The 11273-nt window shown below is 40.1% G+C and overlaps 1 protein-coding gene across 1 annotated transcript; it reads right to left on the bottom strand.

The window, feature by feature from the left end:
* Nucleotides 1-6709: 6709 nt before the first annotated feature.
* On the bottom strand, nt 6710-10400 carry LOC106905855 (cholecystokinin-like). Its single transcript, XM_014970869.2, has 4 exons — nt 10089-10400; nt 8247-8326; nt 7841-8024; nt 6710-7450 (listed from the first exon to the last, which is right to left on the bottom strand). The coding sequence occupies exons 2-4, from the start codon at nt 8322-8324 to the stop codon at nt 7317-7319; spliced, it is 396 nt and encodes a 131-aa protein (XP_014826355.1). The 5' UTR covers nt 8325-8326; nt 10089-10400; the 3' UTR covers nt 6710-7316.
* Between the last annotated feature and the right edge of the window lie 873 nt (nt 10401-11273).

Here is an 11273-nt window from a genome sequence, read left to right as displayed (position 1 = left end):
CTATGGACTTTAATCTGCTGAATATTGCAACGCTGTTGCCAAACAGTGACCATCTGCTGTTAGTGTGGTGGCATCGACCACCCCAGTAGATCCGCCTCTGGATATCAACCTTGATACAAAACATCTGCATTCATTTCTGATGTCAGAGGAAGGATGAGCTTTATTCAATCTTGCATTGAATCAAAAAGAGTCTGGACATCTGTGTGAAGTTAAAGCAAACCGAGGCTGTGTGCTGGGAAAGCGTTACGACTCCAAACAAAACGCCTAGGCTTTTTTGGGTTTTTTTGACACCAAAGATGGTGAGAGATTCAGACGTTCAAAAAAATGCTCCAGAGGTACCGTGGTAGCGGTTCAGGACTGACGGTGGCCCTGGAGCCGAGTGGCTGTTTGTTAAGTGAGCCGTACTCTCAGCTCTCTGGGAGAAGAAAGGAAGACGTATGGAAATTCATTTTGAATTTAATTTAACTTTATGCTGATTTTTTTTATGTGCCACCATGGAAGTAAACAGGGCCAAAATAGATGGTTTTCTTTATGTCACTCTTTCATGTTGGCCTGTCTAGTCACAGTGTGTTGAAGTACTCTATAGTTTAAAAGAAAAAAAAGAAAAAGTCCCCCTTTTTTGTGACTTATGGTGTCAATGTGTGTGTGTGTGTGTGTGTGTGTGTGTGTGTGTGTGTCTTACCACTGACTGTGGAGGCAGACTCAGGGAGCCACTGGACAAAGCAGCCAGGATAAAACACGCATAGATACCTACATTCATGACTGGATACAAAGAAAAGAGAACATGAACAACACCACACAGTTAAATGATCAAAATCTTTCCCTCCAATTAGAAAGAAACCTACAGACAATTTAAGTTAAAAATGTTAAACACAGTTTCATAGTTTCTAAAGAACAACGTGGGGGGAAGAAATTAATGTTTGGTGAAAATATGATAAACATCATCTTGTCTGTTTTAAAAACTCTGGTTGAGCTGCCAAAGAGTGATGGAACATTTTACTGTTCAACACACACACACACACACATTCACACACGCACACACACACACACACACACACACACCCACGCTGATTGTGGCAGTGTCAGCGATGAATAAATCTCAAAGGAAATATGATAATTATCTCCACATCTTAATTTGGCTCTGCGCTTTGCTTTTTGGGTTCAGATTATATTAATATAAACTCACTGAGGAACTAAATCATATTTGTTTTTTCCCCATCTATAATTTCCTCTTTTAAGAAAATTTCCTCCAACAAATGGTGCCAATGAAATATTTCCTCTCACTCAGAATATCGCTGATAGATTATTATTCTGGATGCAATATTACATTTGGGAGGCTGATTTAGCTAATTTTTCACCCTGGTGAATAATCTTCATTAGATGTGATGAACGATGCTTGGTATTAGAAAACTCTTCCAGAAGAAAAGTCCAATTAGATAAAGACAACACCAGTTGCTTGGAGGCTTTCGATCTGCAGTAATTGGAAAATCCCACTGTCTCCGTTTGCTTCTGTGTTGCTATTACAGCTCAGCGCTCTGCAGACTTCTGTTTACTGTCACTGAACATGTTTATTCAGAACCATTTTGAGACTTTCCAGCTTTAAGTTCTTTGCAAAATATTCTGAGGTGATGGAGGGTTTTGCAGCCGTTCCCTGGTTATTCACTGATTATTTCATATAACATCCTAACACCAGGAGTTGTTCAGATGAGACATGCAGCTCATAGTTTTAATCTCAGTTACATCAAGAATTGATCTGTAATTTCATCACTGGCACAGAAAACAAATGTCCATTTCAATAATTTTGTAGAAAGTGGCAGACTACTGTAAGTAGTCATTCTTTCAATGCTAATATAATTCCCGATAGCAGCTGGTCATCTTTCATTCATTATTCATCGGGCTGATAATGATGAGCTGCTGTGTGTGAGAACCTTTTCCACAACTCTGCATCGCACATTTACACTTTGCTTAGATTTTTTTTTTATCAGATTGTAAAAGGGCTGATTTTTTATTTTTTTTTATTTTACCGTAATCATATTTTCTTGTCTTAAGTCTTTACTGAAATGCAGAAAACAAAAAACAAACAAAATTGGATTCAAGTTGAGAGTAATTTTTTTTTCTCCACTGAAATTATTTATATATTCAAAACAAAAATCCCTTGAGATCAAAACTTGGTTCACAAGGTTGACTTGGCCAAGAAAAGCAGCAGCACACGTCATGATAGTCTAGAAAACGGAAATAAGAAAACAGATATTAGAAATATAGAAATGCCAAGTATTTGACAAAGTGTAGTAATTCACAACACTAATTTAAAAACTGTCAATTTCAGGTTTAAAACACAGGGGCTGTTGTCATTTTCACCACAAATCTACAACTTTTGAGTTCTTAAAGGTGCAGTATTATGTAAAATCAACTTCTCTGAGCTTCATATCATATTATAATGACATTCCTTCATTAAAAACATACCTGGAATGTCACTTTCATTCTCTCATGCATGTTTGAGAAATCCTTTAATTTCCTGTGGCAACCATTCAGTGCAAAATGCCTGGGTGGACTTAACTCCGCCTACAAGGCACAACCCCTCCTTGGAGTTTCTTCTTTCAAACTTCTAAGTTCACAGAGCAGCTCCTTCAGACTAGCCAGCGGCAATTAGCAAAGACCTGGTGGAACGAGCTACTTCTCGGTTCAATGCTGGTTAAAAGCTTTGCTCAATGTTAACAGCCATGTTGTGATAACTTCCTGAAAACTTAAATTTTCTTAACCGAAGTTTAAAAAATTGCTATAAAATTGCACTGTGTGCCAGGAAAGCACATAATATTTCCCCTTTAATCATTTATTAAAGACTTTAAAACCTGGGGGGAAAACAAACTAACTTTTTGCGTCTTTTTTAGAATTTTACACCAAGAGTTTGCAATGTTAAGTAGCTCTGTTTTTACAAAATAAACAGTTAAATGACTAACTGCATGAATGCTGTGTATTTCTTACCTGCAGTTGTTGGTAAACTGGAAGAAGAGGATCAGAAGATGCAGAGTTTTGCTTCAATGCTGATACTGAGAGAATTCTAGGGAAAGGATGCCACGTGTTATACAGACTCAGAGGGAGGAGCCTATACAGGTGGGAGGAGCCTGTACTGGTGGGAGGAACCTGTACAGGTGGGACGAGCCTGTATTGGTGGGAGGAGCCTGTGGAAAGCACAGAAACTGACAGCACTTACTGAGAGCTGAGCAACATGACATGTTGAACACTTTTAGTTTCATGCCCCACAGCATTAATAAATGTTTTTAAAACGCTACATCTGGAAGTCCTATGGGACATCTTGATGTTTAGGTTTGTTTCCCAGAATCAACCTACCAGTCTGGATACATTCTGTTATTCTTTTTCAATCCACACTGCCACTTTCTGCATACATCTCTTGGAATCAGCTCACAAACAATTCCCAGCAATCTGCGTAACTTGTGAGCACACTCAGTCGGGCGCTGGGCGTCCACTAAGTGGTCCATCTTCTATGGTGTGATCTTAGAGTGCAACTAGAAAAATAGTTAACAGCAGATATCATTAGGGATGTACAGAAGTTCACTGCATTCACCAAAGAGACATATAGGTACCTTATCTCATAATTACGAGATGCCTGAAAAGTTGCCATTTAATGCCTGGCATTCTGTGTCACCCTTGTGCCCAGGGTCTTCAACAGAGAGCCAGTGTGTTTATTAAGTGATTGATTTTCATTTTCCAACAGTATGTACATTAACCAACGATGCCCTATGTGGAAGACTAATGGTCCTGCTTTAATTTTCACAGCCCACAAGAGAGGCGAGCGTGATCTGAATCTTGGCCAAACGTCATCTTAAACTCCTTAAGTTCCTGAAATGAGCAGGTAAGATGTGGGTATTTGTGAAAGTGGGGTTCAGCCCACATTAAAGTTTTACCTGCCAAAAGGCCGAGTAAATAAGACATATCAGAGTACAGTAGGAAGCCCCCACTACGACCTATTTCACCACTAAACCTCTCAGTTGACCTCACAGCAGGGAGGTGATCTGAAAGGCCTGGGAGACGGAGCATTGGCGACATCTGCTGGACGAGGAGAAGTGTTAGTTGGTAAATTTTGAATCCAGGCGTTGAATGGTTGTATTTTGTTGATCGATGAGGTTTCTGAGGACAGCACCATGGGTTTGAGTGAAATGCATTGGTCTTCTTGGCCTGGGTGTTCTGTCATGATGGTGTTTAGCTTTTTTGACCCACATGCACAGACGCTCTCAGGAGATGAGAGAAAATGAGAGATGAACAGAGATCTGAAACTCTGAGATGAGACAGTGTTGAACTGGTCCTTTTGTCTTTTAAATGTGCGTTCATGATGAAGGGTTTGACTGGGTCCCAATTCTCCATATCCGTCTTAAGCCCCGCCCCTTTTTGGGTCCCACTTCCGAACTTCTGCTAGCCGAACTTAAGCAAGTATGTTACCCACAATTCATTGCTGCATGAGGTATTTTGAATTAAAAGATGGAAATACGGCAATGTTCACAGAGGAAGCTATATCTGACACACACACACACACACACACACACACATCAGTTTTCAAATATAAGGTATTGAAATAATTGTCATTTCACTCTACTTTATATTTATGAATGCTATTTGCTTCAACAAGTCATAACAAAGCACACTTGTTCACCCAAATAGCTCCTGCGATGATTTTGGAAAGCAACAATACTTCTACTGTAAATTTAGAAACGATTTCTTGTCGCAGTTGTGCTTTTTAGAAGTAAAAATGCCTAAATATCAACTGGTCCGCCATTTTGGATGTCAAAGTTGATGGCTCAGAGGCCGACTGTCCCAATTCTCACATTTTTACAAGCTTGTAACCTGCGCACTCGAACCCTTAAGTTCATTTTGATTGAGTACACACTTCATGGAGGGGCGTACGGTGCAGTCCGAGTATTGGCACCGGCCTGACCTAACACTCAGGCATCGGAGGTCAGGCAGCCAGCTCTTCTTCCCCGCCTGCTGATGAGCCTGAGGGAATGCAGGTGTTCCTGAGGACACCTGCTGGTGTCCGCCCAGGTGCTCCATGGCGCCCTCAAGTGGTTCCTGGAAAAGCAACACCACTGAAGGAACACACACAGATGCAATAAACCACATTCCTGACAGTTTTAAAGTTCATATTGTGAACCTTTGTGGATTGTTTTAATAAAGAATGAAATTGTTGAATGATGAGGTGACATTTTCTAATTTCACATTACTGAAGAAATCCAATGCGTGGCGCTCTTATTTTACCTTTGAACAGAACCATCAGCTGCATCGACTCTTTTCCACCGTGCAGTAATGAACAGTGACGCATTTCCCAGGAAAGTTAGCCACAAGTCTAAAGATGAGTTAACAGCTCAGTTTTTGTTCACACTAATTCATAATTTAGCTCTTGTATTATAAAGTTCTGGTGAAAACCATTTAATGCTCACAGATAAATGTTTGTGTTTCTGGGCTGAAAGTGGCTACATGCTGTCTTTGATATCAGCCTTCATACAAAACGATGCATCTGCATTTCTTGCTGACGTCAGAGGATGAATGAGCTTTATTTAGACTTACACTGAATGAAAAAGAAAGTAGAAACTGAGATGGAGGAATGACTCTTCCCTTCCAAATCATAGCTACTTTTATTGGGCAACTAATTTGTGATGTCTGTCATTCTGGGGATATTATTACTCTGATATTGTCCCCCAGGTTGGTACCTCTCAATTTCTATCATCAGCAATAACAGCATCAATACTTTTTACCATAAACTGGACAATTACTAATCCTGTAGTTAAAAACTCCATTTGAATTTACTCACAATTTAGGAGATACTTTGACCTTTTTGGGGTTGTTCCTGACAGGTGGGGCTACCTGTTGGAGGACACAAAGTTATGGCTTCTTGAACTTTTGCTGGTGCAACACTTGATCCTTTTGAGGTGGAGGGATGCTGCCCCACCCACACCCCTAATCCAGTAACACACTGGATTAAGGTCCAGTTTAAAACTGTAGAAAATCAAATGTGTAATGAGAGGCTCAGAAAATAATTTTTTACCAGACTTGGAAATCTTCTTTTCTTTAATCATAGATGGTTTCTAGTTCTACTGGTTAATCTGGTATCGTATAGCTATATATCATATTGCTTTGCACTCTTTGCACAGTATTTAAATGACAGTGAGGGCTGCCTTGTTTGTTAGTATGATGCAGACTTTTTAGTAGTATTTCTTCTTTTTTTTTTCTCATTGGTAACTTTGGTACGTTTGGATATTTGTAATGAAAACCCTTCAATAAATATATTTGACACTAATAAGATAGCAGAAAGATGCTTAATACAGAAACTTCCCAAAGAGAAACACTTTCATCATCAGCTGCAGAGACAATATGGAGAGTTGATGAAGAGCCGATATCCTGAAAATTTTTGAAACAAGCTCTGGTCTTTTCACTCTTTCACTCTGTTCTCCCAGATTCAGCCTCCGGAGGGCGGACCGGAGATGTTCCCTTTCGAGCTGCCCTTCGCCATTCAGAGTGACGCCACGCTCCGGTGCAGATGGTGGGGCATGAAAAGATGTTCTCACTGGACATCTGTGTGAAGCTAAAGCAAACTGAGGCTCCAAAACAAAACACCTAAGCTCCTTTTTTTTTTTTTTTGACACCAAAGGCGGTGAGAGATTCAGACGCTCAATAAAATGCTCCAGAAATATCCCAACACTTCAGCTGAATTGAGATATTTTAATATTACTTTGACGTAACAGTTGAAATTAACACCTTTTCACAAAAGTGTTGAGCAAAAATTAAACTGACATTAAAATAACTTCATCAGTAAAAATACTCATACTCCTGTGCACCATTTTCAGCAGTCTGATCCAATTGTGCTTTTATTCTGTGTGGAACTCATAAAAACCCTGTCCTGTCCTAAATACCAGAGCTCTTAATCTGTATTTGGTAAAGGTTGAAATGAACCCGCAGAAAAAATCCCCCCCAAAAAACAGCAGAACTGATTTAAGACATGATGGAGCTTCTCTCTCTTTAATGAAATGATTTATTTTAAAGAGCAAATGAAGTAATCAGATGGAAAAATACTGCTTTCAAGCTTCTTAATGTCTCTTATCTGAATTAAAATATCTATTATTTTCCCATTTATTAAGTAAGTTTTGTCATTTTTATGCTAAACTCAATACAGGATTCTTATTTAAGTGTGTTGTAAAAGTAAAAAAAAAAAAAAAATCAAAAAAACAACTGTAACGTTATTCTGCTGGTTTAACTGGGGGTGATGGGGGGCCGTGACAGCGGCAGGGTGGTGAGAGCCGGCTGTGGCTTCACGGGGAGTATTCATACTCTTCTGCACTGCGTCGTCCAAAGTCCATCCAGCCAAGGTAATCTCTGTCCTCTATCCTGTGGCTGGGGGCCAGGGCTCTGCTGCTGAGGGAGGATCTGATCTGGAAGCCAGAACCTGCAAGAAATCAAATCAGGTTTTTTTACATCCTTTATTTTCTACTTTGTTGTTAATGATGGTATGAAAGGAGCAATTTAACTTATGTTGACTTGTTCTGTTTCTGTCCTTTTACTTTCTGCAGCGTGGAGACAAGGAGACGAAGGAGGAAATGATAGAGGGAGGAGGTTTGGTTAAAAAGAAGTGGAAGAGACGGGGAGGAGGCAAGAAGGAGGTGGGGCACGGCAGATGGTGGGATACGGGCTCAGCGTGAATGACGGTGGACTGCAGACGGACGGATGCAGGGAAGAAAAAGAATAACTGGACGATGAGAGAAAGATAAATGATTGAAGGGAAGGACATTAATAACCCCAGCTTCTCGTTGTTGCCTCCGTACCCCAGAGCACTCACCTTTCCTGGGGACGAGTCTGGCCAGCAGCTGGCTCAGGCTGTTGGGAGCCTCTGCGTTCTCACGGAGCTGGCTGTAGTGGGCGAACCGGTCTGATGGTGGCGCTGGAGCCGAGCGGACCTGGCGCGTTCGGCTGGACAACGGAGCATGGAGGCTGTTTGTTAAGTGAGCCGTACTCTCAGCTCTCTGGGAGAAGAAAGGAAGACGTATGGAAATTCATTTTGAATTTAATTCTACTAGGAAAAAATGTAGATGATGATGATTTTCTTTATATGTGCCACTTTTAAAGCGTGGAAGTAAACATATGGAATGTCTCTCATATTAACTGCTTTAACTTTTTTGTGACTTATGGTGTCAATGCGTGTGTGTGTGTGTGTGTGTGTGTGTGTGTGTGTGTGTGTGTCTTACCACTGACTGTGGAGGCAGACTCAGGGAGCCACTGGACAAAGCAGCCAGGATAAAACACGCATAGATACCTACATTCATGACTGGATACAAAGAAAAGAGAACATGAACAACACCACACAGTTAAATGATCAAAATCTTTCCCTCCAATTAGAAAGAAACCTACAGACAATTTAAGTTAAAAATGTTAAACACAGTTTCATAGTTTCTAAAGAACAACGTGGGGGGAAGAAATTAATGTTTGGTGAAAATACAGTAAACATCATCTTGTCTGTTTTAAAAACTCTGGTTGAGCTGCCAAAGAGTGATGGAACATTTTACTGTTCAAAACACACACACACACATCCACACATGCACTCACACACACACACACACATCCACACACCCCCACACACACATCCACGCACACGCACTCACACACACACACACACACACACACACACACACACACACGCTGATTGTGGCAGTGTCAGCGCTGAATAAATCTCAAAGGAAATATGATAATTATCTCCACATCTTAATTTGGCTCTGCGCTTTGCTTTTTGGGTTCAGATTATATTAATATAAACTCACTGAGGAACTAAATCATATTTGTTTTTTCCCCATCTATAATTTCCTCTTTTAAGAAAATTTCCTCCAACAAATGGTGCCAATGAAATATTTCCTCTCACTCAGAATATCGCTGATAGATTATTATTCTGGATGCAATATTACATTTGGGAGGCTGATTTAGCTAATTTTTCACCCTGGTGAATAATCTTCATTAGATGTGATGAACGATGCTTGGTATTAGAAAACTCTTCCAGAAGAAAAGTCCAATTAGATAAAGACAACACCAGTTGCTTGGAGGCTTTCGATCTGCAATAATTGGAAAATCCCACTGTCTCCGTTTGCTTCTGTGTTGCTATTACAGCTCAGCGCTCTGCAGACTTCTGTTTACTGTCACTGAACATGTTTATTCAGAACCATTTTGAGACTTTCCAGCTTTAAGTTCTTTGCAAAATATTCTGAGGTGATGGAGGGTTTTGCAGCCGTTCCCTGGTTGTTCACTGATTATTTCATATAACATCCTAACACCAGGAGTTGTTCGGATGAGACGTGGAGCTCGTAGTTTTAATCTCAGTTACATCAAGAATTGATCTGTAATTTCATCACTGGCACAGAAAACAAATGTCCATTTCAATAATTTTATAGAAAGTGGCAGAGTGGTGCTGTAAGTAGTCATTCTTTCAATGCTAATATAATTCCTCATAGCAGCTGGTCATCTTTCATTCATTATTCATCGGGCTGATAATGATGAGCTGCTGTGTGTGAGAACCTTTTCCACAACTCTGCATCGCACATTTTACACTTTGCTTAGTTTTTAAAGAAAAGCTCTGGTTTTTATTTTTGTTTATGTGCTCAAGTATTTATTATATCACTACTGAAATGCAGAAAGAAAAAAAAATCAAGCTATAACCAAAATTTTCTCCACTGAAATTGTAAAAAAATTCAAAAAGTACGATATATTTGGCCATTAACCAACTTTCAAATTATCTTTCGTATGTAAAAGTGGTTAATTTTTATTTACCATTATTTTTTACCAATCAAGAACTGACTATTAATACTCCTCCTCACTGCCTGTAATTCAGATATTTATGATCTACCACAATGAGTTCTTCTTATAGTCATTAATAAAAACATTACAAATTGGGGAGAGGAGAAAAGCAAAATAACTTTCACCCTCTTTTTAAAATTCTACACCATTTAAGGGCTTTGTAACTTTAAGTGCTTATCTTTTTTTTTTTTTTGCAAAATGCTCAAAGTTGAATGACAAAAAAAAAAAAAAAGATGTGTATTTCTTACCTCCAGTTGTTGGCAAGTCAGGAGACGAGGATCTGAAGAGGCAGAGTTTTGCTCCACTGCTTAGGCTGAGAGAATATGGGAGAGAGGGAGGGGATGCTACACTTTATACAGACTCAGAGGAAGTGGGAGGAGCCTGTACCGGGTGGGAGGAGCCTGTGGATGGCGCAGAAACCGGCAGCACTGACGCCACTGAACACGCAAACGTGCACACATACCGCGGGACACACACCAACATGAAGACAGATAGTTTCAGCTGTGGCAGCTTTGATAGTGATGGCTACGCCTGACTCACCTGGGTTACAGGGAACAACACACGGGCACAAAGAATGAGTTTATTGACACAATCAGAGGACTCAAGTGGAGACAAGCTAAAAGGCTCTATTTAGCCTCAACTACAATAGACTGTGGTTGAAGCGATTCATTGTGCAGCTCAAAGCGAAATCACGCTTGCTTTTAAGAGTGGAAGGTATTGTTCAGGGATGACAGGCTTCATGGCTCCATTAAAAGGCCAAATTTCAATCTGCAGCTTTGTTTCCATGAACCTACCAATAATCTCCACGGGAGTTCTGATCAAAGCCATTGTGGGGATTGTCAAAAAGTAATTCAGAGGAACTTTTAGTGTAACTTTCATTTTTGCAGCGGTGAAACAATGGAAACACAGAAGGTGTTTGTGATCCTGTTGGATCACTGAAACAGACAAATAGGAACTGATCAAACACACAGATCCGTGAGCTGATAGTGTCATTATCAACTCATAATGTCCCGAAGTTCTTGAGGTAATTCGTTGTTCAGACGATCACAGTTTTTGCATTTTTGGAGAATAAATTTCTTCGTTCGTGATGGAAATATTGTTTGACTTAATCCTGACTTTCTTGAAATATTCAATTATGTCATTTGTTCACATTCATGTTTCCACACAATCCCACAATTCTGCATTTGCCTTCTTCCAAACACAGTAATTGCATGTGACATTAGTACAAAATGAAGACAGGTTTGTACAATCGCTTTTTACTGCGGCTTACTTTGCTACCACGCCTGGTTTTGGTGAATGTGCTGCCAGCTGCCTGAAGATTGGCACCAAACTCTCGCTGCGTTCTTGTGGGCTGATCACTTCCTTTCTGTATGACCCAGAAGCTAGCTTTTGTTTATCCAAAAGCTAGCTTTAGCACTGCAGCACTGCGGGCA

Source organism: Poecilia mexicana, unplaced genomic scaffold (genome assembly GCF_051168715.1).
Source record: "Poecilia mexicana isolate PSO_F unplaced genomic scaffold, ASM5116871v1 scaffold_16, whole genome shotgun sequence".
NCBI lineage: Eukaryota > Metazoa > Chordata > Actinopteri > Cyprinodontiformes > Poeciliidae > Poecilia > Poecilia mexicana.
This window is presented reverse-complemented; position numbering and strand designations above follow the sequence as displayed.

Excerpts from the sequence above, each read along its gene's own strand:
- LOC106905855 (XM_014970869.2), bottom strand. The coding sequence starts at position 8,324 with ATGAATGTAGGTATCTATGCGTGTTTTATCCTGGCTGCTTTGTCCAGT. Across the intron at positions 8,025-8,246 it reads GTCTGCCTCCACAGTCAGTG|AGAGCTGAGAGTACGGCTCA; the intron begins GTAAGACACACA and ends TTCTTCTCCCAG. Across the intron at positions 7,451-7,840 it reads CAGACTCGTCCCCAGGAAAG|GTTCTGGCTTCCAGATCAGA; the intron begins GTGAGTGCTCTG and ends GATTTCTTGCAG.